Source organism: Tetrao urogallus (assembly GCF_951394365.1).
Source record: "Tetrao urogallus genome assembly, chromosome: 1".
Lineage (NCBI taxonomy): Eukaryota > Metazoa > Chordata > Aves > Galliformes > Phasianidae > Tetrao > Tetrao urogallus.
Window position 1 is genome coordinate 126,455,550 of NC_136813.1, and position 27,238 is coordinate 126,482,787.

The 27,238-nt window shown below is 42.3% G+C and overlaps 2 protein-coding genes across 2 annotated transcripts; one reads left to right on the forward strand and one right to left on the reverse strand.

The window, feature by feature from the left end:
• Positions 1 to 1,746: 1,746 nt before the first annotated feature.
• On the reverse strand, positions 1,747 to 10,253 carry MED21 (mediator complex subunit 21; the record flags this gene model as incomplete). Its single annotated transcript, XM_079547830.1, has 4 exons — positions 1,747 to 1,923; positions 7,655 to 7,755; positions 9,830 to 9,944; positions 10,212 to 10,253. 4 exons carry the CDS (start codon positions 10,251 to 10,253, stop codon positions 1,747 to 1,749), a joined length of 435 nt encoding a protein of 144 aa, XP_079403956.1.
• A 75-nt stretch (positions 10,254 to 10,328) lies between these two features.
• Positions 10,329 to 26,585, forward strand: TM7SF3 (transmembrane 7 superfamily member 3; the record flags this gene model as incomplete). Its single annotated transcript, XM_079550736.1, is given in 14 exon segments — positions 10,329 to 10,415; positions 10,417 to 10,535; positions 11,504 to 11,577; positions 17,321 to 17,475; positions 19,178 to 19,328; positions 19,770 to 19,890; positions 20,185 to 20,356; positions 20,941 to 21,118; positions 22,272 to 22,358; positions 22,766 to 22,846; positions 23,627 to 23,779; positions 25,103 to 25,200; positions 25,573 to 25,735; positions 26,323 to 26,585. Coding segments are annotated over 14 exon segments (1,902 nt in total).
• Between the last annotated feature and the right edge of the window lie 653 nt (positions 26,586 to 27,238).

The following is a 27,238-nucleotide window of genomic DNA, read 5'->3' on the forward strand; positions in this document are numbered from 1 at the left end:
AAGTTCACAAGTTAAAAAACAACAACAAAACAATAAACAGCTCCACATGCACTGAATGCAGTTGTTAAAAAAAAAAGAAAAAAAAGAAAAAAAATAGGCCTAGCTTCAAACAAAAATTTGCTGCCTCAGGCCTCCCCTGACCATAGACACATTCACATGGCTTAGTAAGTTGCCACAGCCCAGTTATTTTTAATAAATATCCTTCTTTAGAACTGTAGTTGTGCCACAGCCTGCTCACCTCCCCACTTGTTCTGCCTTCGGAGGAATCTGGGTGGTACAAAAGCCTCACAAGAGCAGATTAGATTTATGACTACAGATATACAAATTTGACTAACTATTAAATACAAGCCTAAGTGCTACAGGTTGGAGCAGCTTTGTATTTTTTTAATCCTCAAAACTGGAGGCTGCTACGTGTACCATCCTGTTATACTCAGTTTCATTGGTGTAGTTTACTAAGCAGAAGTATCTAATTCCCTGCAGATCCATTGCTAAAAACGTACTGGAACTACTCTTAGCCATTTCAACACATTAGCAATGCATGTAACTTCAGCTGATGTATGTGCAGTACACATCAGTGTCTTGATCAGCAAACGAGCAGACATTAAGTATAATCAAAAACCAGCCTACAATAATATGAGACAGTGGATTCAAAAATACAGAAAGTGACTAATGGTTCAACCCCCAAGTTCAAGTACTAGAGCTCAAATTATCTGGTTCTTTGGTTTATTTATTTTCTCTCAAATGGAAGAAAAGGTGTTGGTATTTCCAGAGTCCTAAAATGAGGGGCACAAATTTATTTAGTGAGTGAAAATGAGAAGAAAAACCTCTTAAAGAACATTAAAGATCACAGGCTTTTTGCTGCTGAAGATCATTCATTCATGTGGCAGTTAACTGCTTGCACTGAAAAGCAATATTACATCAGTCATTTTCAGTTTTCTCACTGCTCTCCTCATTACCTTTAAGGTGAGTGCTTTACAGGCACTCACCAGTTGCTGTGAGAAGGCAGAACATCAGCAGAAGCAGGTAAATGTGTGTCTGTGGTCACAAGGGAGTCAAAGACCAACTCCTGAATTACAAACAATAAAAAAAATGCCAACACCACATATTTGAAGATTTATTTATTTTTAAATGAGATGCCAATAGCAAGAACACTTACTCTGCAAACTTCTAAGTTTACTTACCCCTTTACTTGCTCTGTAAAAGATAAGCTAAATAGTAATACAAATGTTTAATTACCATTTCCGTTAATTAGAACAGATGGCCACCACTGTATTCACATCATCGTCTCCATGGAACTCTGGCAAATTAAACAGTGTGTCCGTGTTTGAGTTTAAAAAACAACAAAAAAAGCACACCAGGAACATACAAGATTGAAGGCAGGTTAGCAAATTACATATTCTTAAGGTTCTTTTGTTTCCTTTAGACATGAAGGCCCATATAAAAAAAGATAAGACTGAAGTCAGACATATATATGGAAAAAAAACCCAAAAACTAAGAAATTAATATTTTAAGTCAAAGAATTATACATTAAGATGTATAATTTGAGAACAAAAACCACTGATTCTACAATGTAAGTGTTTCTGTAATTTGAGCTTTGATAAAAGCTACTGTTAGCGATAATCAGGGCACCTGGAAGCCCCAGGAGAGCAGGGCTGGCCGCTGCAGCTCCCGGTAGGCACAGGGCTGGGTTTTACACCAGATCACTTGCCACAGTTCAGTTTTGCAACGGTGTGCTGCCCCCTGGTGCTACGAGTCCGGAAGGGGCTGGCTGTGTGTGCCACTTCTGGTCTTCAGTTGCGACTGGGCAATATCAGCCAGAGCGCTCTGTATCTTTTCCAGCAGCATATCTCCACGATAAACCACCTCTTCCAGACGGGCAGCTGCTTCGTGATTCTCTTCTTCTAACCGGTACAGACTGGCAGCCTTTAAAATAAAATGGGAGAAAAGTAAGGAACTTCAGATATAACCCAAACTTGACTGTTACTTACAGGTGGAGGTGATCTAATGATTACCATAGAAAGCAAAGATTCTCCTTAGCCCTGAACTCCGTACTTGTGATATCTGAGCAACTCATTAGTCTAAAGCACAGTGCATATCCACATGGAATAAAGAAAGAAATAAAGAAATGTAAAAATAAAATTAAAAATGTAAAGTAAAAATGTAAAATAAAGAAATGTAGAGATATTAGCTTTTTCACATTTTGAACTTTTAGCAGGTCTCCTGAGAAGTTAACGTTCCCACAGTTACTGAAAGGTCCCTATAAGATGTAAGGATGGTTTATTCAGCCCTTCCCATTAGATAGTATATTTCACACAAAAATATTATTAAGCCATGTTTGTTTTCCATTATTTATTTCTCAACCAAAATGTTTTTCCTTCAGACAAAGTTGGTGAAATACAACGTTTACCAAACTTAAAATTACTGAAACTTATTCCAACTCAATTACAAATGAGAGAAAATAAAACAAATCCACATACTTTTTAAAACTACTACCCAAGTTCTTAAAACCTGGGTAAACAGTTCTTAAGAAGTCATGCTCAAACTAAGCTAAGTTCTACAAACATGTCCTGGTTTCAGCCCAGAGAAGTCTGATGGTGCACCAATGTTGGGTTGTTGCTGAGTGATGGTTGTGCACTCAAAGCTGGGCTGGACCGCTTGGCAAGGAAGAGCTGATGGCACAACGGTGCAGGGCAGGGGGTGGCCACAATACAACCTGTGTCGGGACACAAGTGGCCTGCAGGCTAGACATGCCTGCTTTAGAGTATTTCAATAACTACTGAAACAGTATTTTTAAAGAATATTTATCTTTAATAGTACTCTAATTTACACAGCAACAACAAAAAAATCCCAAACTAGAATCAGTAAGAGGGAGAATCCATGCTAACTTATCTCAAAACCAAAAAGATCAGAAACTCTCTTGAAACCCAATTCTGCATTAACAAACAAGAAACTGTTAGAATATCAGTTCTGAGGAAAGCATGTCCCTGCTGGGCTCTCTACTCTGGCTTCCTTGCATCAGCTCAAAGTCACTACAGACACTATCAGCTCAGTCACTACAATCAAATGCAGCTCAGTCATGAAACAAGCATACTACTTGGTTACAGCAGGAGAGAAGTCTTTGACTATTAAGTACACATACTGACACAGAATTAGACTGGTGTTTACATTTCCAGTTGGTGATTATTGTTACTAACAATATTTCCACATTTTCCTCCTCTCTTCTGCTTAAAATCAAAATGCAACGTTGCTGTCAAATTATTTGTTCCAATGGGCACATCTACTGTCTTTTATGAAATGCCTTTCAAATAGTCATAGATTATCAACCCTGGTGTTAAACTTTCAGGAGATCTTAAAGCAACTCTTGGTTTCTCAAAGAAGCAGAGTTATTTGCATCCTCGTTGCATTCTAAAAAGAAAATACTTGATGTAAATGCAGAAGCTAGAGTCCATGAGGAAGATCCTGCATACTAGACAAGATCTTTACAAATCACAGAATCACAGAATCACCCGGGTTGGAAGGGACCTCAAGGATCATGTAGTTCCAACCCCCCTGCCTAGCAGGGCCACCAAACATACACATTTAGATCAGGCTGCCCAGGACCCCGTCCAACCTGGCCTTGAACACGTCCAAGGACGGGGCATCCACAACCTCCCTGGGCAGCCCGTTCCAGGGCCTAACCACTCTCCTCGTAAAGAACTTCCCCCTAACGTCCAACCTAAATCTTCCCTCCTTCAACTTGGATCCATTTCCCCTAGTCCTGCTATTGTCAGCCCTTTTGAAGAGTTTACTCCCCTCCTGGGTGTAGGTTCCCTTCAGGTACTGATAGGCTGCAATGAGGTCGCCCCGCAGCCTTCTCTTCTCCAGGCTGAACAAGCCCAACTCCCTCAGCCTGTCCCCATAGGGGAGGTGCTCCAGCCCCCTGATCATCTTAGTCGCCCTCCTCTGGACCCTTTCCAAAATCTCCATGTCTTTCTTGTACTGAGGACTCCACACCTGGACACAGTACTCCAGATGGGGCCTCACAAGAGCCGAGTAGAGAGGGACAATCACCTCCCTGTCCCTGCTGACCACCCCTCTCCTGATGGAGCCCAGGATCCCATTTGCCTTTCGAGCTGCCAGAGCGCACTGCTGGCTCATGTTAAGTCTCTCGTCCATCAGGACCCCCAGGTCCTTCTCTGCCGAGCTGCTCTCAAGGACCACTCCTCCCAGCCTGTATGGGTGCCTGGGGTTCTTCCGGCCCAAATGCAAAACCTTGCACTTTGCTGTGTTGAACCTCATTAGGTTCACCCGAGCCCAGCTTTCCAGCCTGTCGAGGTCCCTCTGAATGGCATCCCTTCCTTCCACCGTATCAACCGCACCACTCAGCTTGGTGTCGTCAGCAAACTTGCTGAGGGTGCACTCAATTCCCTCATCGATGTCATTAATAAAGATGTTAAAGAGACCGGTCCCAAGACCCTTGGGGGACACCACTTCTTACCGGCCTCCACCTGGACATAGAGCCATTGACCACCACCCTCTGTCTGCGGCCTTTCAACCAATTGCTTATCCATCGGGTCGTCCACCCATCAAATCCACTTCCCTCCAATTTGGAGATGAGGATGTGGTGGGGGACCATGTCAAAGGCCTTGCTCAGGTCCAGGTAAATGACATCGGTCGCCTTCCCTTCGTCCACCAATGCCGTCACTCCATCATAGAAGGCCACAAGATTAGTTAGGCATGACCTTCCTGACAAAGAACAGAACAATAAGCCAGCAACATTTTTGGAATTGGGGGGGGTCAGAAGTATTTTTTTGGAAGTGAGAAACAGATATCTGAGTGTTGCAAAAGGGTTCAGAAGCTGTTTGCAGCAGCTCAGATCCCGTAAGGCAGGGAATCAGAATTGTTTGAGTAGCAAGGGACCCTTGAAGGTCATCTAGTCCAACTCCTCAGCAATGAACAGGGACATCCACAGCTAGATTAAGTTGCTCAGATCCCTGTCCAGCCTGACCTTGAACGTCTCCAGGGACGGGGCATCTACCACCTCTCTGGGCAACCTGTTCCAGTGCCACGTCACACTTAGCATAAAAAATTTCTTCCTTACATCCAATCTAAATCTTCCCTCTTTTGGTTTGAAAACATTTCCCCTTTTCCTATCATAACAGACCCTACTAACGAGTCTGTCCCCTTCTTTCCCAGAGCCCCTCTTTAGATAATGTAAGATCACTCGTGGTCTCCTCAGAGTCTTTTCTTCTTCAGGCTGAAGAGTCTCAGCTAGTCCCAACTCTCTCAGCCTGTCCTCATAGGAGAGGCATTCCATCCCTTGCATTATTTTTGTGGCCCTTCTCTGGATGAGTTCCAACAGGTCCATGTCTCTCTTGTACTGAGGACTCCACATCTGGACGCAGTACTGCAGGTGAGGTCTCACCAGCACAGAGTAGAGGAGCAGGATCACCTCCCTCGCCCTGCTGGCCATGCTTCTTTTGATGCAGCCCAGGATATGATTGGCTTTCTGGGCTGCGAGGGCACACTGCTGGCTCATGTCCAGCTTGCCATCCACCAGTATGCCCATGTTCTTGTTGGCAGAGCAGTGCTCTGTCCCTCTGTACCCAGCCTTTACTGATAGTAGGGGTTGCTGGGACCTTGGCGTAAGATTTTCTACTTGGATTTGTTGAACCTCATGATGTTCACCTGGGCCCACAGTTTGAGTGTGTCTAATAGCTTTCTCAATAGCAACCTGTCCCTCAGGTGTGTCAATCACACCATACAGTTTGGTGTCATGTGCAAACTTCCTGAGGGTGCACTCAATCTCACTGCTGACGCCATTGATGAAGATATTAAACAGCACTAGATATTAAATATCTATTTTTTTTAAAATAAAAAATTATTAGATATTAAACTAGATCCTGACGGACACTACTTGTCACTGATCTCCATCTGGACACTGAACCATTGACCACCGCTCTCTGGATATTATCTTGCAACTATTTCCTTATCCAGTGAACAGTCCTCCCATCATATCCATATCCTTCCAATTTGGGGAGTTACAGGGGATTGTGTCAAAGGCTTTACTGAAGTCCAGACAGATGACATCAATGGCTCTTCCTCTGTCCACTGACGCAGTTACATCATCATAAAAAGCCACTAGGTTGGGACAGACAGGACCTGCCCTTGGTGAAGCCAAGCTGGTTATCTCATATCACCTCAGTCTCTTCCACGTGCCTTAGCTTCCAGGAGGATCTGCTCCATGATTTTCCTCAGAACACAGTGAGGCTGACAGGTTGGTAATTCCTGAGTCATCCCCTTCTTAAAAGTGGGTCTGCTGTTGCGTTTTTCCCAGGGACTACATCTGATTGTCATGACTTTTCAAATACCATCAAGAGTGGCTTGGTGACTATATCAGACAATTCCCTCAGGACTCTGAAATGCATCCCATCAGGATTTATAGACTTAGAGATGTTCAGGTTCCTCATGTGGTCACAAACGTGACCTTCTCTTATAGCAGGAGGGGCACTGCTCCCCCAGTCCCTACTGTCTGACTCATGTGCACAAGGGGTGTGTGAAGAGCAGCTGCCAGTGAAGACTGAGGCAAAAAAGTTGTTGAATATCTCAGCTTTCTCTTAGTCCATTGTTACCAGCCTGCCTGTACTGCTCACCATCTGGGGGAACACCTTCTTGGACCTGTTGTAGCCAATCAGTTCACTTGCATTGGTAAGTGCACTGGCCCAGTATTGCATCTCCCTTGTCTATTACTAGGCTCAAGAAGTTACCCTCAAAGCATTCATTCCAGGAGCCTCCTGGATTGCCTACAGCTTGCCATGCTACCTTTCCAGTAGACAGCGGCTACATCTGCTAATAACTGCTTCAGCCAGTAGCCCCTTTCTGATCTTGAGCACTCCCTAGAGCATCTCTGGTCTAAGGAAAGGAGCAAGAAATAAAAACACAAAGATTGTCTGGCTGGTCCAAAGGAAAACATTCTATTACTGAAAAGTCAAGGAACTATTCTGTGACAGAGATGGAGAAATTAGGATATACTGCAAAGCTTTAAATAAATGGTAACATTTCAGAACTAAAGGCTTCAAATAAAGCATTGGCTCTGCAGCTACAAAATGAAACACAGCTCTAATGAGCAAGAGAATAGGGAAGATTAGCAAAGAGAAAAAAAATTAAATAACAAAAAGCTACAATGCATAGGACTGCTGTATCGGTATTAGAATAGCTTAAAAATCATAGGCAAATGTAATATATCCTAGGACTGATGTTATAATAAATTTTTGTGTTGCTGTTGTTATTTATTGCGTTTTCTTAAAACATTCTAGCAAAAAAACCCCAACAAGTTTAAATTATGCTGTGTATAATCTCAGAAACAGATGCAACTTGCAGTTTTCCCAATAAGCCCATGTACTTGCATGAAAAAAATCAGGCTTATATTATAACCATTTTTATGATTAGAAGGCTGAGAGTATTAAAAAAAAAAAAAAAAAGAAAAAGAAAAAGAAAAAGAAAAAGAAAAAGAAAAAGAAAAAGAAAAAGAAAAAGAAAAAGAAAAAGAAAAAGAAAAAGAAAAAGAAAAAGAAAAAGAAAAAGAAAAAGAAAAAGAAAAAGAAAAAGAAAAAGAAAAAGAAAAAGGAAGCTTGTCTACCTAAAATACACTCTGGTATTTTAAGAGCACTCTTACCTGCAAAGCTGCTGTTGATTCTTCACTGGGCAGGGAATCTATTAGAACATCAATATCTTTTGCAGTTCGTGCAATCAATGCTGCAAACAGTTGGGCATATTCTTTGAAAGAATTAAAAAAAGTCAGCTTACTCGATGCATTGCTAGAAATAAGCACAACTCTGCATTCATGGCATGGAAAATTCTGAAGACCTCAAGTATGTATATGTTACAGTTTCTCCTATATGAAGGAAACAACAGTATTGCAATTGACAAGAAAGGGACCCTATTAGAAGATGATGGTTGATTCCAATTGCAGATTAAACAGGATAACTATAAATATAGCCTTTGTATAAATGAGTAAATAGCTAGAACTCCATCATGGTTAGCCTATTAAGAAATTACTAAGAGTATTCAGTATCCTAGTCACTATAATAAGTATTGGAAGTAAGTTGGTTGTTCTGAAAGTAATGCTTCCTACTTATTTCCTTGGAAACTGCAACAGTTACAAAGAGCACATTTACACTTTTTAATAGAGTATATTCTCAGCTACAAAACACTGTTTTTCAACACAGTCACCATCATCAGCTATGCATTTTCGCTAGTGAAAAGCCTGCAGGCCATCCTGTAAAATCTGTGTGGCCATCCAGAATGGGGTTTGTTTTTCACATCGCTGTCACCACTGCTGAAACACACCACCCACCACCTCCCCATGATAACATCTACTGTTTGGCCTCCAAAAACATTCAGTAAGTGCCAATGAATGTCAATGGGTGTCATTTTTTTCTTCCACATGGAAGGATTCAACAACAAATCTCTGCTTCATACGCACTTCCACATCAGACACCGTTTTGCCAGACTGCCCCTCTGCTCCCACCCTTTATACAACAACAAAACGTAATGGAACATTGGTGGGAAGGTTTAGCCTCTATTCCACCAACATCTGTTGTAGTAGATCAATATAATAGAAAAGCACTACTTTCGGAGCAGCCCTCATAGTTAGGAACTCATTTAAACTTATGGTCCTTGTCTTGAGACCTGCCACTGGACAAATAACACCAGAAACAAGGTAAAGACTGTAACTCAAATAGACAGATCATTTAAATTACGTAATAGGCCATTAGTGAATGAAAGAATGTAAGGCTGGTTTGTTTTAAAGAAGGACAACTATTCACCCACAGGAAAAGTTAACTTGTCACCAAGACATGGAACAGCAGTGAAGATTTATAAATCTTAGTTTAGCTACTGGATCACTGAAAGAACTGCATCAATTTTTAGCAATCTGTCTCTAAAGCCAGAAAGAAAAAATTTCTATGTGGAATTGTATCATTCAATTTGAATCAATTTTGTTTCTACTGCTAAAATATTGAAATAGCCCTCTTAGACTTATAACTTAAGATCTTACACAAGGCAAAGATCTTACATGTTTCATTCTCTTGATTGCTTCCACAATTTCATGAACCAAATGAAAAAAATATTGTCTAATGAGAAAAATGTCTAGACGAGATTGACATTCTCAAAGATAGACTTGTCCTGAAACTAATAAATAAAAAAACAACTCCGAAGAACAACAAATATCCCAATATACCCATTTAAAGCCTTCTCTGTGTCACTCACTTCACTCTGATGTGTAAATCAGTGCCCTCCAGACTGAGTTTTAAGGCTTTCTTGTTAATAATTTAAATACCCAAAGACATTCAACTGGTTGCTTTGCAATGTCCCATTAACATTACGAACTTGGTTGTATGATTTTAGTGAACTCATTACATTCAGAGTTTTAGGAATGACAGAAGATTCCTTAATTAATTACATAAGCAATCAATGTATACAAAGAAACATACTTAAAAACCGGTAAGACAGAGAGCTTTAAATTAATGCATGATTCCATAAAACAAACACTTGCTCGCATTCAAAAATTAAAAAAGTAGAGGGAAGCTCACTAACAGCCTCCCACAGCAGTCCTCTTACACAAATTTATATCTGAAGGGCTACTGTATCTGTGCAAATAAACATCACAAGAAATACATTTCAATGCTTAGATGCAACTCAAAATGATGTTGCCAAGGTCACAATCTCATAAGCAAGCCCGACATCAATTTGTGACTTCTCAGACAGTTACTGGCAGAACTGCTCTCAGCATGAAATAACACACAATATTTGAATGACAGTGTGCCACGAGGGAACCCGAGCGACTTGCCTTCTGTGGGATTCGCCGGCTGGTCTTTGTTGATTGCTGTCTGAATGTTGCTGAAGGAAGCTGGGGGGCCACACTGCTGCAGCACACCGATGGCGTTACAGAACTGGTCAGCGAGCTGCAGGGTGCAACGAGACTTCGTTTATCAAATCTCTAAAGCCATTTCCACTTTATTTTGTCCCCCCACCCACGAGAGCTACTTGCAGACCCCACAGCCAGCTAGGAGCAGCGGCAAGGGTCCCTTAGCTGGGATCGTCGGGATCGTGGGGGGGGAAGCGACTCACAGCCCACAGCGAGCGGGCAAGAAAAGAACCAGCCCAGGCCAAGATCCCTCCCTGGTGGGAAGAAGAACAGTTGCCGAGAAAAAAGGCAGCGGCCGCCTTACCGAGTTCACCGCATCCTGCAGCTGCGTGAGCCGGTCCGCCATGGGTAAGCCGGGCGGGTCCGGGGCCGCCTTCCGGTAGGCGGGGGGGGGCGTGCGCCTCCTTCCGGTGGGTGGGGCATGGCATGCACCTCCTTCCGGTGGGTGGGACGGGGACCTTTTTCCGGTGGGCTGGGCAACGCGCGCCCTCTGCCGGCCGGGAGGAGGCCTGCACAGCTCAGGGCAGGGGTGCTGCGAAGCGTCCTGCTTTGCTGCCACCGGCGCACGTGAGCAGCTCTGCTGGGGCCAGCGGGGCACCGCCGCACGCCGGGAAGCTCGCAGAGGCAGGTACTGAGATAAAAAGGAGGAAAATGCAGCGACACGCGATACATAAATACTTATTTCTTTCAGAAATGCGTATCCTTGCTCGGACTTTCACAAGCTGGTTGAGTGCCGTGCTGTGAACGAAAGGCGGGGGGGTCTCGCTGGGAGAAGTCGGCTGTGACAGTGGCTCTGAGCAATACGCTTAACGGTTTACAACCCTCGTACAGACTCTGTCTTACAAGATCGCTGTTGAGCTGAACAAAAACGAGCTAGATGTCCTGGCTGAGAAAGGCAGCTGCGCACCAAAGCAGGGAGAAGAGCGAGCAGCTGCTCATCTGGAATAACTGCGGTCTTCAGCTGGAGCAACTGCGGTGTGAAGCGCCGAGCGGTGCTCAGCGCTGTGTTCTTGCAGCAGACCGACGACTTCCTTCTACGTTTTATCTGGAAGCCGGTTCAGAGCAAGCTGCCTAGAAAAAGCCAGTAAAACGGGTGACGGTGCAAAGCCGAGGTTACGACGCAAATCCACGAACGGGGTTGAAATAGCAACAAGACCGCCTTTAAGCTCCCAAAAGCTGAAAACAGTCACCACCGCCGTTCCAAAAAGAGGCGTTTAATTTGCCTCCCGTCACACGGCTGTGAATGACCTCGGTAGCCAGAGGCACCGCCGGGGCTCCCTGCGTGAGAACAAAACGGCAGCGCCATTAAAGAAATAAACGAAAACTAGCTCGATGCTCACGCAGCTCAGCCTGGAGACCTCCCCCAGCTCTGCCCCCGCAGCATGGGGAGGCGGATAAAGGGCGCTGAAGGGGCGGCCATCACCGTTACCCCCAAGCCCCTTGGTGGGTGGGTGGGTGGGTGGGTGTGTGCGTGCGGGGGGGAACCGGCTGGGCGGGATCTGCGTAGCCTCAGGGTGTTACTCCTCCCCGCAGGCTCCGCCCTGCTTCTCTTCTGCGTCTCGGTCGTCTCTCAGCTGCTTTCCCTTCCCTCTGCAGCGCCATGCGGTTCCCTCCCGGCGTTGTGCTGCTCCTGGGGTTGCTCGGGGCGCTGCGCGACGGCGGCGCCTCAGGTGAGTGCGGTGTCGGGGGGCTGCGGGTTGTAATGGGCGGTGCGGGCAGGTGCGTGTCCCGCAGCCTTCCTGCGGTGTTTCCTTAGCGCAAGGCCGGCTTTGCAGCTCATTATCTAGCTTTATAGCGCTGTTGTTTTAACCCCTGCATGGCTCTGCTGGACTACGCTCGTGCTGTTGCGGGGATGTAGTGCGGGCTGATGGGTTTGGTGTAGAGATATAAGAAGGGAGTGTAAGAACCTACGTAAGAAAGGGAAAAGGGTTAACTGCCTCTTACGAGAGGTTCTGGCTTTCCAGCACTTCGCTGATCGCAGACCACAAACCGTCCCTTTAAAATCAAGGGCCCAGGGACAGCCCTGAGAGCTTGGAATTCGGGTCCAGAAATGGGTTGGTGGCCGTACTGATGTAGTCTGACTTTATTGAGCGTGGCCTTCTTTTTGTAGTTCCCTTGAGCTTGTGCCTAAGACTAAAGCGGGCCTCCGGAGATCAGTGCTCTGTAACGATCGTATCTTGTGAAGACTTAACAGATGCTTTACTTGTTAACGCTTTTCCTGCTCGCATGAAGTTTCCTCAGAGATAAGCAAGCAGCCTCTGATAGTAGGGCTGATATTAAGCCTCTTTCAGTTTTTTTTTTTTTTTTACTATTAAACTAGGGTCTAATGAAGCTTATTTCTCCAAAAGGAGATCTCTGCCCTTGGGGTACGTTGCAGAGCTTCAGGGCGCTATTTGGAATTGCTCTCAAGTGTGCAAGTCTTCCTTCCCTATATCATGCCTATGTCTTAAGGTGCTTCGTGTGGGCACAGGAAACTTGGTGCTTGATAGCATCGAGTAGGTTTGAGAGTGAAGTCTCAGATAAGCAGTATGTCTCCCACACTCGATTTAAAATGGTGGTGTGGGTTTTTTGCTTGTTTTCTAACTGTATGTATAAACACAGGATTGAAGTGAGACAACAGCTGCTTTGTTTTGAAGGAGCCTGTTGCTGTATCTCTTTGCAGAACTAGGAGTGGGAAGGGAAGAACATCCTTTTCCTCATGAAAAGTTAATGAGCTTGGTAATTTGTGTTCGAAGACCTAGCAGATTATTAGGCCCTTTAAACGAGGACACCTACTTAATGGTTCACTGATTTAAAATTGTCCTGTGGCTATTCAGCCCAGGTTTGTAGGGATGATTTCTGCTGTCTCCTAGTACTGAAAGATCCCACTTCCTTTTTTAAGTGCATATCTGTCCGTGATAGGCTGTATTGCCATTCTGGGATTCTGATGGGCTGCACCTCTTTAAACTTAGCTTTTATACTTAAGAAGCAATAGGCATTATGCTTAAAACATTTAAGGAGCTCCACCTTCCTGAAATAGGAGTGCAGTTTGCCTTGTTTGCTAATTCCAAACCAGTTTTTTCAGTAATGCAAAAGCAAAAGTGAGTTTGTAGTGTAATTAGGTTTGAGCAGGGCCCTATGGTAAAGTTTTAGGTGGATCAAGACCATCCTTCAGTTAAGATACAGCTGTGCTAAAATCATGCAAAATACAAAGCAGTTGAATGATTGTTCCCCTCCAGCTTATCTGGATCTCCTTAGTCTGTGCTAGTTGTTTAGTCTATGCAGAGACAGATCGAAGTTCCCACAAGACTACTCTGATCTCTGGATGTATTAGGCAGCTGTTCACTTGCACCTCTGGGTAATAATGCCTCCTTCTTGTACCTTGCCACAAGATGCAAGTGATATTCTAATCAACAATACCAGCAATGTACCTGAAGCCAGAGCTTACATATTTTGGCTGTAAATCACTGGATTAGTAAATGCGAGCAGCTGATACAAGTACTTTTCACTGTCCTTTTTCAGGCTGTAGAAGACCTAATTAATTCTACAACTTGGTGGGTGGTGTGGTCTTCTGGGGTGGGAATGCTGCAGCTGTGGTACTGCATGCATTGAACATCAAACCATGAGCTGAATTTCAATCACATGAGTTTAAAGTTTAGGACCTTTCATAAATCTCCTTGTTGCTTTTGATAGGAGTGCTGTTATTTGGGGTTGTACTAATGAGGGAAGACTGAGGATTCTGATGTGCATTCATGTATGTATGGCCCTAAAAGGTCTGATATGACATGATAGTTTAGTAAAGATAACAATGTGCTCAGTTTTCTCTGCTGAAAATATCTACATCTTACTGTTGATGTTCCTCCTGCACTGAAGGGCTCTTCTTGCCTCTTAAAAACTCTTAAGGTAACTTAGTATATCTGTAAACTGGTTGGCACTGAAATTCGTCTTTCTCTTACTAGAGACAAGTGTACTGACTGAGCACAGCCATGTAGGTGTAAAGGCTGTTTCTGTATATGCAGTGGTGGTTTCTTCAACTAGTTTCTTAATTGGAATTGAATCATACAGTGCAACCAGGAGCCTTATGTCTTTAGCTATGGCAATGGAGGATGAAGTGTCTTAGCTATGGCAGTTGGGGTCAGAAGTGTGGCTGAAATACCAAATGAACTGAGGCCTTGCTGCTGAATCAGCAAAATAGAAACTGTTCAAGTTGGCTGTTGCTTGTTGGAGAGACTGCAGATCTTAGGGGAAGGATAATAATTGCCAAGGCTCTGAGAGCTGGGTACCTCAACTCTTAGAGTTAGGGCATCTTGGCATCTGTACTGAGCTCTGGGAGGCTGAGTTCCTTTGCTGTCCCTGCTGGCTTCACTTTTTATGTGGGAGAAGAAATGCAGTGTGGGATGACAGCAAATTTTTCCATCTCTTCTCCTGTCTTAGTACTGGTGGTACTAGTATATGAATAATGCAGTCTAAGCATTCCAACTTTGCTTTACTCTTTCTCACTTTCAAGAATACTGGCTTCCTATATGTTTTCACTTGCCAACTTCTGTAATATTCAGGATTCTTCTCTCGTATCTTTTGTAAAACTATTCTGCCATACATTACCTTGAGATTTCTTCTTCCTGTAGAGAGGAGGATGTAGCTTGGTATTTACCAGGCATTTTCTGATCTTCACTGTTTGAAAAAAAGAAAGCAAGGGAGGGGAGGAAAAGAAACTGGGTTCTTTTGGGAAACTTGGGTCTTGTTGGTGAACTACTTGGCTTCTGATGACGTGATTGTGGTAGTTTTGTTTGGTGTGCTGTGTTATGTGAGATCAAGGTTGCCAAAAGAAGCCTATTTACTGTGGCAATGCTGAGCTCCATCACAGATTACACCGAGTTCAGGCAATTTAATGACTGTCTGAAAAAATGATATTGATAGGCCTGCTGAACTGTGAGTAGGTTGCTTGCCATGTTCTTGTCAGCTTAGGAGCGCCACCAATGTCTTCATCAAATGATGGAAATGGAGAAAGCAGGAATGTTGTAGGCATTGTAGTTTGGCAGTATAGCAGTTTTTCTTCCAACAAATGATTGAAAAGGTTCTGCTGCTCTGCAGTGCTTGCAAACTCTCCTAGTAATCTTTCCAGCCTGACTAGACATGCAATTCTAGGAGCTTGTAGACAACCATCTCAAAAACACTAGCCTCATGGATGTAGCCATTCCTGTTCTTAACTTTCATCTATGCTCTTCTGTCCAAACTTTGGCTTAAAATATGTCACATGCACTGTCTAAGAGCAGTTATGCAAACAGTAATATAAAGTAGAACACCATGCCTTAGTTTACCACACTAATTAAAATTGAGAGAGCGCCTCTGACATTTAGAGTCTCATGATCTCGTTGAAGTAGTGGCTTATGCTTTGCTGACAAATCTGACCTTATATATGCAGAAGCCTCAGAGTGTAAGAACAGAGCGGAGGTGAGAAAACGAGAGCATTTGAGAGCAAAGCTGTTTTTCCTCTTGTTTGTAGAGTATAGAGAAAGTGTGATTGAAACACTGAATGAACTGAATGAACTGAAACATGATTTCAGTTTTCCTTTTCTTAAAGTAACATTGTGAAGTTGAACATCCTGCAGTTCAGGAAGCCACTCTTAAAGTTCAGGGAAACCTTCCTCTGTTCTGTACTGCCATTGCAGGTTTGAGTGCATAAAAAGTCAGCAGTGTGTTCAATACAATACTTTTCTCTAACATTCATATGTAATTGCATTTCTGGTTTAACTTCAGGTCTTAGGAGAACAGAGATTTTGTGGAAGGGACAAGTGTATGAATGGTATGTAAAGGACTCTCAGAAATTGAAAATTACCCAAAACGCTTGGAAACTTTAACGTAAACTAAAGATATGTTTCATGTTGTCAAAGCAGTCTTTCTCCTGGATGATTGTGGTCTCTGTATTTCAGCAAGGAGTTTGTTGGTGATCTGGTTTTGGTACTTTTGGGGTGAGCGTAGGACTGAAGTGAGGATTGAAGCTAATAAGATGAAATGAGTTATTTTTTCTGATTTTCCTCAGCTGTGAGAAGAATGGAAGATGCATGAGGGTAGGTCACCTCTTTTTGCATATCAGAAGGCCAAGAAACCTGCTAAATAGGGGATAATGAGGTGTGACAGGAAAGAACTAAAAGGGGTACAGAGTTCTATGTATGTAGTTTAGAATGAGAAGTCTCTTGTTTTAGAAAGGGAAACACCTGACCCATTGAGTGTGAATGAGATGATTGTTCTCCAATAAAAGCATAGTGTAACATGACAGTATCAAGCTTCCTACTAGGAGAGGCAACTTTGCAGAAGTAGTGTATTTGCTTTTAAGCTTGGTAAGTTTTAGGTCAGCTGAATTTGTGTTTGTGCCCACGCTGGGGAATTCTTAGGAAGCATCACAGTGCAATGCTCAAAGGCATTGTTCAAACTACAAGCCTACAGTCTCTACTTTTTGATAAAAGGGAATCTCATGGCTTCTGTATATCTGCTTCTCTTCCCTCTCCTGAGATTTTCTGTTTCCCAAGAGCACAGCATCAGGAGAAACCAGGCTTTCTTGCAGGACTTGAACAACAAGCCATAGCTGATTCTCAGAGGATCTTATACCCTGAATCATGTGTTTCTATTTAAATTGACATGACAGCAGATAGTAGAGCTGTGTTCATCCTAGGAAAAAACAGTATTGATTGTATTGAAACTAGATACAGAATTTAGGAACAGCAGTCCTCATAATTAAGAACAGTTTGTGAGCAAATCCCATGTGAAATAATGGAAAATGGTTAAGTATATGCATGTAAACAGCAAGTTTGCTGTTGGAGACCTTGATGCAATTTCCATCACTGGGAAATTTGCTCAAGAAGTTTAGCAGATTTTGTGCTTGTTGGCTGACTAATGTGAGCTTACTGTCGTCTATCTGGAGAAAAGCAAATAGTCCTCAGTATCATATTTACTGAAGGGTACTTGCCCTTGGTTGCACTGGTTGGTCACCTGTAGCTGGTGTTTGCTGATGAGCTCAGCTGTACAGGAGGCTGACAGGAAATCATGTCCAGAGAGGTTGTGGAGTCTCCTTCTGTGGAGATATCGAAGACCCAACTGGATGCCTACTTCTGTGACCTATGTTGTAGGGTACCTGCTTTAGCAGGGGGATTGGATTCAATCTCTTGAGGTCCCTTCCAACCCCTGTGATTCTGTGATGTTCCATATGCTTAGGTGAAAGCCAGGCTGCACAGTATTTTCTGAGTTGTATCCCTTCTTGTAGGCGTTGCTTTGTGTACAGCAGCCTCTGGAGCCTGAGCTTATTGAGTGAAAGTAGCATGAAATATCTTGCTGTCTTCTCAGCAGACAAATATTGGGCCAGCCCTGCTCCCAATCCCTCAATGACTGCTTCCCACGTGAATGAAAAACCAAGTGATTTTTCCTTTTTTTGGATTGCAGGTCTTCTTGAGCTCTCCTTGGGAAAATTCAGAAATGTGCTGCTTAATCAGACCAATCCAGTTGAGGCAGTCATCAGGAACATTGCAAGCAATGTGACAGTCATCATTTTTCAAGTACACGCACAGCAAAGTGATGTGGTGATATCTTTTGATAAGGTATGGGAAGAGTGTCATTTATGTTCTTGAGTACTACTTTTCTTTCCCTAAAGAGGAAGTAGGAGCTGGCATCCTTACATATAGGGTATAGAATTGAGGCTATATAAGCACTACATAAGAGCCATAAAGTTAACGTGCTTTTAGGATTTCTGAAAATAGAATAATACTTTCTCATGTTCTTGTGTCATGATGACTATTTTAGAGGACTGAATAGCAACGGAATTTTGAAACTGGCTTAATTTTTTTTTTTTTTCAGTGTTCTTTCCTCTTGATGAGAGTGGTGCTTTTGATATGTGGCTGCTGACCAGTGTCCATCAATGTATCTCATTAAAAACAGATTCATGACAGTCGCCAGATGCCTTGTTATGATCACTTCTTGATTTTTAGCTGTCTACAGTTCACGTTATTTGTATATAGTTACTGTAGGTATGGTGTCTCATTATCCCAACTGCCTCTCTGGAGTTGATTTTTGTTTAGTGGCATATGGAGAAATTATTTCACAGTACTCCAGTGAAAGCTGCTACACCTAGCTGGCAATACAAGCATTCTTACTGCTATATGCTAGCCTTGTTTTTGTCCCATCATTACTGAGATGTAATCTAAAGTACTGATTTTTCTGGTACTCTGAGGCAATTAGTGATATTTGAGCAGAAAGTAAACTAACCTGGAGGTAGTAGGTGGCAGCATGACAGCAGCCATCCAGTTCCTGTGTTCCGTCAGTGTATTTCAAATGAGAATATATCGTGTGCCAAGGGCTATGCTGGGAAGCTTAGAAGGTGAATAACCTGTAACACAAGTCACCCAGCTCAGTCATCTTTGTACTGTTTAAATACCCAGGATTCCAGAGTGGAGGCATTACTTCTATACTTATTCTGTCATTGATTACCAGCTGTAGAGCTTTCTGCTGTGTCAGTTCAGACTGTACTTGCATGCATGGGGTTTACCAGGCCAAGGGTAGTGCCACATGAATATGCTTGTACTGCTTTTAGGGCTGGCCTGCCTCTGAAGGTATGAAATTGAGCCGAACCTAGGGCCTGCCAGGTGTAAAGTGCTTCATTATGGTGCTGCCTTGGATAGGTCTTGTGGACAAAAAATCTTGGTTGTTACAGCCATGAGTGATGCAGTTGTTGCTGTCTGATCTTACCTCAAGGCTCTTGGTTCTGAAAGGAGTGGTGATGTTGAGGATTAGATCAGTGATTGTCTGGTGTGGCTCATGTTAAAGCCAGCTATTATAAAGTGGATTCCATTTTGGTGGAGATAGTGAGGTGTTTTGGTGTTCTTTTCTCAGGATGCTCATCAGTTCCTTTACACCTTTTTGTAAGAGATATTCTAATCCCTTTATACCTTTAGTAATCATTCAGTATCTATACACCTGTAGACTTAGCTAGCTAGATCTCTCTGTGATTTGTTTTTCAATGTTACCTCTTCACTAGTGTCAGACTTCCAGGTTTCCTTTCTTTTGAGCCTGAACTGGCCAATGTGTGGTGTTGAAGGCTACCTTTTTTTTTCTTCCCTTCCCAGCTACCCTTTTTTTTTTTCTTTGAGCTATTCCTAGCTAGCTGAATGCCTCATCTGTGGCAACTGGCACTGAATGTATGCCCTGCAGGTCTGTGGCAGGAATGTGACTCCTGTGCAATATGTCTAGCTGTGGTAAAACATGATCACGATTAATTGTTTGTTTATATAATGTGTTTCTGTCTAGAATCCATCTACAAACAGCTCAGGAACTGGTGTGGACAGAGGACTCATTTCTATCCTTCGACCACAACAGACTGTGTGTACGTGGTACCTTCGATCTCTGGATGCTAACCAGGTGCTAAGCACAGCTATCTCTATTCCCTATATGGAGAAAGGTATGTTGCCCTTTTTTTTTTTTTTTTTTTTTTGGTTAATGGGCACCAGCTCTGCTTACTATTAGCGAATTGTGGAATGAAGTGTTGCTTTTTCAGAAGTTGTGATCTTGTATGGTACAAGCAGATGGTGGAGATGGCGCAAGCCCTTTGGGGCAGCCAAAGTTTGTTTTTATTACTGAATTATGATTTGTGCATAAGATACATTGTGTGTTCTTGTCATGACTTCAGCCTCTGAGTACAAAAATGCTGTGCATGTGTATTAGGATTTGTTTTAGTGACTGCAGTGACATCACTTGTATTGTCTGTAGGACTAGAGCCTAACAATGTTGGGTACTCAGCATCAGACTATGCCTTCAAGTGCATGCATTGCTGAGGTCATAAACTTTTCTTCATATTGTGTTAGAAAGAAATAAGAACTACTACAGCTATTTTATTTTCTAGATCCTATACCTGGAGGCTGCAATCTAGAATTTGACTTGGAAGTGGATCCCAACATTTATCTAGACTACACACTGGTTGATGTTCGCATCAAGTTTGCCCCTGCGAATTTGGGATATATGAGGTGTGTAGTTAAAAAATAAATAAAGATGAGTGGGGGCTTTAGTGCTCTGATTAGACCCTATATTGGTGTTTCCTTTCTCTATATTTGACTAGGGTGATAATACAAGGTTTAATGGAAACTGAGCATCTAACTACTGGTAGGAATATTGTTTGCTGCAACTTTTAATCTAAGAAGTAAGTGAGGAAGAGAAAGGGGGGAAAAAGGTGCTGTAAGAAATGGAAGTTACATCCTGTGGGAGATTATGCATATGAGGGTTTTGTGTCAAGCATGTTGCTGACCTCTTTGTAATTGCAGAGGGGCAAACCCACCATCCTGTGATTCAGGGACTGGTCAGAACTCCAGATGGCGGCTGCGCTATGATGTCTACCAGTATTTCTTACCAGAGAACAATCTTTCTGAGATGGTGCTCATGAGTCACATACGCAAGATGTCTGAGGTGCAAAGTATCAAAGCTAATGGTGTTAAAGTAAGTGTGAAGCGTCAGTCTATGAGGCACTTGGCAGTGCACTGTGTGAAATTCTTTTTTCTTCCCTGTTCTTCTCTTCCTTGAGTTGAACTGGACTAGAAACTGACCCCAGTTTGGAGTGACATGAAGAGAGCAGATATGGTAGAACAAACAATTCTGGCATGTTTACCTACTCCCAGCAAAGAGATTGGAAGGGACGGAGGGTGAGAATGTCAGTGGCCGTGACCTATCTGGCCTTGCTAGGGAGTAGAACGGCAGCCTCCCTGCTTCAGAGGGCAGCTAGAAGACTGATAGAAAAAAAACTGGACTATGCCCTCGAATGGGGAGGAACAAAACATGGGTAGAAAAATCTAATGTGCCGTCAGAAAGCACTACTTTGTGTTGAGGGAAGTGGAGTCAATGCTGTGAGCCTTTAACATTTCAATTAGTAGTACAGAGAGGGTTCAGAATAGCAGAGCTCCAGTTTCAGTTCTTGTTGGTCTTCCTTGAGCTGCTGAGTATTACTTTAGCTGTGTACATTGCCATGGCATTAGAAATAGTGACAAGCAGGTCTCTGCAATTAAAAATATTGTTTACTGTTCCAGATGCTTACAGTGACAAGTGATGATAAGACAGATGTATACTTTTCCTCACTCCCTGGGCAAGGTGTGATCTACAATGTCATAGTATGGGATCCTCTTTGGAATACTTCTGCTGCGTACATACCTGTGCACACATACGCCTGCAGCTTTGCTGACCTAGTGGATAACTGCTCTTCTCTTAGTAAGTTAGGACATGTTGGAGTACAATTCAAGCTTGTGCTCAAATGTGCTGAGTGGTGGAGTGTTGGTTTGTTTTTTTTTTTTTTTTTTTGAGAGCTTTTTACATGTGTAGATATATACTTGATTTATTTTTGTTACTTTGAATTTACTTCTTCATTGAGTAGAAATTCTAGAATTGTAAGAGTTAGTCTATGAAGAGCTATTAGTGATTGATGGTCTCCCTCCAGCTTTTTCCATTTGAAATGGAAAAATTACAAAGTAATTTTTAAAATTACTTTGGGTGATGTATGTGAAAGTAAGCTGATAAAACATGGTCTGGATTAGAGTCCATCTCTAATTCTTGAATTGTGCTGGTACTAATAGCAATCAGTAACTTTCAAATATTTTGAAATGGGATAGTGACCTAAAAACAAGTATGAATATAATGCCAGCAATAGAAATCTGATTACAAAGTCTTACTACTTGCTATGCGGTTATGTAATTATAGAATTTAAGTGCAAGAAGAGCAAACTGAAGGAACAAAAATAATGGATAGAATATGGTTCATAAAGCAAGATTTGTCCTCGTTTGCTTAATCATTACTTGGGTGACTTGTCAAATTCAATGTCTTGTGACCTCATAAGAGACATCTGGGCATAAAAATCTTTAATTCAGAAAACTAGAGAAATATAGCCTAAATATTAGTAAGAATTATTTCTAGGAGACAGAGATGAGCTGTACTAGGGTGGTGATGGTCCTGTCTGTTGCATGAAAAGTATATTTATTGCAGATAAAGATAAAAGCTGCAAAGATAAAGACTAACTGCTATAGTACTGACTATTTAAAAGCTGAGTAGAGAATTTTCAGATAACGCTGTAATAGTGGTTCTGCAAACAGCAAGTTATGGCTGCATGACTAATGCTTATGGAAACTTCAGTCTCTTGAGTAAGTGGAAGCTTTTGACTGCAGCTTAGACCAGAGCTACTTAAATGTTCTGTTGGAGTTACTAAAGATATTTGTTAGGTTAGGTGCTGCAGATTCCTTCTCACTGTGAGTCTGAAGGAGCAGCAGTTATGTTGTTGGCAGACTAAGTGATGACAAGCTGTCATTTGTTAGTGTCGCTATTGGGATTACTAGAAGAGAATGCTCTAGTAACCCTTTCTTTCTCCTTGTAGGCAAACTCTCTACCAAAATATTCTTCACTGCTCTTGCTGTTCTTGGTCTCTTCACTTGCTTTTTTGGACACAGATTCTGGAAAACAGGTATGGAGTGGTTTTTCTTCTCATAACTCTCATTAGAATTTCGTAAGTGTAACTTGCTGTGACTTGCTAAGAATCACCTATTAGCAATTACATGTCAATTAGATCCACAGTTTTGCTTTAACAGGGTCAGATCTCCTGAGCTCAAAACAAGAAGTCTCTGGTATTCCAAGAACCCAGAACCAGGGTGCATGCTGGGGGGCATAAATATAAGTATGCAATTGTTAGCTTATTTGAAGTACTTTGGAACTGCCCTTTCCAGAACAAAGTGTTGGCTGCCTCCTTGTGCTTAACAGCTAATGAGCTGAGATCTCCCTTCCTAGTTGTAAAACAGAGGGACCTGAAGATGTACTGAAGTAGACTTAGTATCACATGATATATCATATTAATCCCTTTTCTCTTTTCTCTAGACTTATTCTTCATGGGATTCGTAATCACAGGATTCTTTTTCTTTGTATTCATCACTAGGGTAACTGGCCTTGGTTATGATGGTGAGTACATGTCAGGATATCCTGTTCTCTTCCCAAAACATTATTGCTCTGTATCTCTTAAGTTGTGCTTGCAGCTGGCTAGCCTTGGGAAAGATTAAAAACAAAGAAGTGTAGTATGTGAGTACTTGACCTGAGCTCTGATTACCCTAACAGCTGAATATACAGCAGAGTAGTTACTGTTTTCAACCTTAAACAATAAAGTGGAAATTAATAGACAAATTTGCATATCTATCCAAGGGAGGTGTAGATTTAGAAACTGTCTGGAATTTGCAATCTGCTTCCTTCCTGTCTCTTCTGTAACGGGTAGACCTCAGTTTCAGATCAGTGCAGATTCTAAGTGCAGAATGGAATAAGGAGTTGCAACCTGTCTGTTGGATTGGCAAGAATTGGTTCCTTTGTCTTTATTACATCCTATCTCATCTAGGCGCTTTTCTGAAAATGCAGTATCTGTTGTAACATAATTTCTCTGAGAACTCAAAGCTGAGTAGAGAATTTTCAGATAACGCTGTAATAGTGGTACTGCAAACTCTTGTACATAGGATTGTAATGAAGGTGTTGCTACTGTGTCACCCTTTCAGTAGCATACTCTCAATTACTGAGTGAAGTTGGTGAAATGCATGAAGCACAAATATGGGCTTTTTTCAGAAAGTTTTTCAGAAGGCTTTCATTAGGTAATGGTCAAGCATGCAGGCAAAACTGTTGAATATGTTATTGCAAAAACTGAATTTTTCAGAATGCTGCCACAGTTCTTAGTTTAGAATTTCCTATTTTATTTTTCAGTGCGTCTTATTTTGACAGCAGTAGCTGGGATTACTGGAGGGATTCTTCTGGTTGCAAGCTGGTGGAGACTTGGCTCTGTGCTACTCTGTATGTTGATTATTGGACTTGTGCTGGGATTTCTCTTCTCATCAATGGTCTTCTTTACCCCGCTAGGTATGTACTGAAATATTCTGCTGTGAAGTGACTATTGAGTGATGCTTCCCTTCTATATTTCAAGACTCCAAGGCTCTAAAACAAATGCCCCTATCTGGTGTATCTTAGTGTGATTTTTTTTTTTTTTTTTTTTTTTTTTTTTTTCCTTTCTGGTTTTGGAAGCATTAGAAATGTCCTTGAAGCTTTCTTTCAGGTGTGCTGCAATTAAAGCTACTTGGGGAATCAGCACTGGTGGGAAAAAGAAACTGCTTATTCTTCCTACCCGAGCAGCTTGCATTTCGGTAATCTAATACCATCTCTGCTCCAGGCAGGCATTTGCTGTCTGTCTTGTTCTCTGATTCAGAGCAAGTTACAGTCGAAAATCTGTGGTCTGACTCTGAGGCTTCAGGCATGAAGGCATCATGGATTAAGAGGAGCTGTTGTTATTACCTTTTATCGTACTGCAGTGCAATGCTGTGGCAGCACTTTACTGTAAGACTCAAAGTTGTATTTGCAGCTGAACTGACATCACAGGTGTTTTTAGAACTATTTCCTTAAGAGGAAAAATGAGCAAAGCAAGAAAGGCTTCTGAGCTGAAATCCCTCAGGAACATCGAGGCATCAGCAGCACTACTTTCTTTGCTGTACCTTTAAATCTCATAAATGCATTCCTTTCTGGCTTTCCTACTTAAGATCTCCTGATGGGGCAGTTTTTCCTTTCAAAGACTGTTTTACTCAGTGATTGTGTAATAATCCATGCATTCCCTGGTTGCTCTTTACAAGACTAAAACAGTGAGTGAGTTAGAGTCAGCTAGTCCCCTGTTTAGCTGACATGCCTTTGAAAGCAGGGGAAGCAAAGTACCGTTTAATCAAGTAACTTAATTATTCTTTCTAAAGCCGGAAGAGCTTCTTGCCATGCATTGCAGTGGCTGCACTTGTACCAGGTCCTATAATAAAACCTATGTTGATACAGGGGTTTATAAACTGTAAAAGTGTATAGGCAATAAAATGGTTTCTTAGTAGATAGAACTACTCTGCTTTTCACTTTTATCAGATGAGTAATGTATACATCAAGCAAGTTTTTCAGTGAAGACCAAGATCTGTTTCCCAGTTTAGGACCTGTGCTAAACAGGAACAATCCTTCTGTTCTGACTAACAGTGCACTTAAATTGGCATTTGAGCTCAAAAGTTAACCTTTTCCATGTTATACTCCAGATATTTCTAAAGTTTCTGAATGTACAGAATCTTCAGAGAAAAGCTTACCAGTACAAGCACTTAGGGGGAGAAAAAGTGATTGTCTTACTAATGCTAGAAAGTTACTTGTGGAATTATGGTGTCTTTGCAGGAGACTACAGGGTGTTCCGTGATGATGTTGTGTTCTGGGTGACCTTTTCTTCTGTAGCCTTGATGATTCCAGTGCTTTTTGTTGGCTGTCCAAGAATTGTAAGTAATGTGTTCTTCCTCCCTGAGAGGAGGGGAAAAAGGGTTTCAGACCATTATCCAAAATGCAGCTCCGTGGGATGTGTAGAAGATCGAACACAGCTTCAGCACAGGATCAGCTCTAAGGAGTTCCTGTTCGCTGCTACTTGTACTAAATGGTTCATAAGCAAAGCAATGATCTTTTTGCAGCTTTGCACACAACGACCAGCAACACTTTTATTGGCCTACCTATGCTGTCTGAATAGGATGCCTGGATAACAGGGTGTAGGGTGCCAAATTCTTTTGGTAGAACTGATAAAATTTTGCATTGAAAAGGTGGGGGAGTGTACAGTGTTGGTCAGTTTCTTCAAGTTCTGTTTTTCTTCCCCCTTTCAGCTGAACATACTGGCCTGTGGAATAGTAGGCTCTTACTCAGTGGTGCTGGCTATCGCATGTTATGTCTACACAAGTCTTGCTTACATTGCCTTAGACTTGCTCAGAAGGCTCCTCAATGATTACTTCAGCAGAGCTTACACCAATGTGCCTTTTCAAACAAATGGTGAGTGCTGTTTTTTCACTTCCTTTAAAAGAAAGAGTTGGAAATATTTACTTGAAAACTGCACCGTTGCCTTTGTAAACAGTAAATGTTGAGGGGCTTGAAAGATAACATAAGTATGGTGTGAGATTTTAACACCCAAATGGTGAATTCCAGTCCTCCAAAATTAACACTGAGCTGTCTCACATATGAACCTTCCAGCAGATGTTGCATAACAAGGCACTTACCTGAGGTGCTTTTCAGGCTTGGACTGCTATGTTTGCAGAGTGGCAGTCAAAGGGACAGTGACTGAATGTGCTTGTTCTTTTCTAATCAAGCCTTTGCTTGATTATTCTTTCTGTCCATAAGGATGCAGAGGCAATACGTCATTCCTTCCTGTTTCCAGACTTGCCAGTGTTTGTGCTTGTGAGTCATAAAATGGTGTGGGTTGGAAAGGACCTTAAAAGTCATCTAGTTGTGATCTCTCTGCTGTTAGTAGACCAGGTTGCCCAAAGCCCCTTCCATCCTAGTCTTGAACATGTGCATAGACTTCACACTTCCTTTCAAGTTTTGTGGGAATCAGTGTTTTTTCTTTTTTCTTTTTCTTTTAGACTTTATTGTCCTGGCAGTGTGGATAATGCTAGCCCTCAGTGGAGTCACTGTGCAGCTTCGCCGAGAGAGAAGTGAAGTGCCCTTCCCACCACACCCTTACCTCACCTGGAAGCGGGAAAGGGAGCGCAGAAGCACAAATGTCTTAGACCCCAGCCATCATATTCCTCCCCTGAGAGAGAGGATCCACAGCAAGCTGCTACAGATTAAAGAGCTTTTTCAGAAAGAGCAGCCAGCTGGGGAAAGAACTCCACTGCTTCTGTAACCAGCTCAACAACCGGTGGGAACAGAGAGGAAGAATCTAAGAATGGCAAGATAAGTTATCACCAGCAAACCAGCCAGTGGTGCAGGCTTCTACCACTGTCAACTTGTCTTGTGTAATAAGAGGAGGCTGTTTTTTTTTCAACTTGAAGGAAAAATTATCTGTCCTGTCCACTACATGCTGTTTTGTGACATTCCTCAATGGCCCGCTCAGACTGCTGTAACAAGCATATGTCTGGCTGCAGAGATCTCATATTAAGGATCAAGTACAGGTATTTGTCTTGTAGTGAGCTAGTTTGATGTTCAGGTATGTGAAGTATGAAACAGTCCTTAGAAAGCAACCTGTACAACACTGGATCTTCCCTCATGGTGTGAAAATTGCTGCCAAAATATTGCCTGACTTGCTCTCAGAGGTGAGCAGTCTGCTATCTTGCAAGGAAAGAAAGACAAGGGTCATACACAGAAGGAGTTCTTTTAAGAGGAACTGTAGTATCATCTTCTAATAGATACAAAATGTGTGGCTGCAGACACAGTTGCATCTGAGAAGCATTAGTGAACCTTGCAAGCCTAAATTAAGTGACTTGAATTTAAACTGCACTGAATTAACTGTTGTGAGCACACTGGGGCTCAGGAAGTTGAGCTGATCTGAGACAAGAC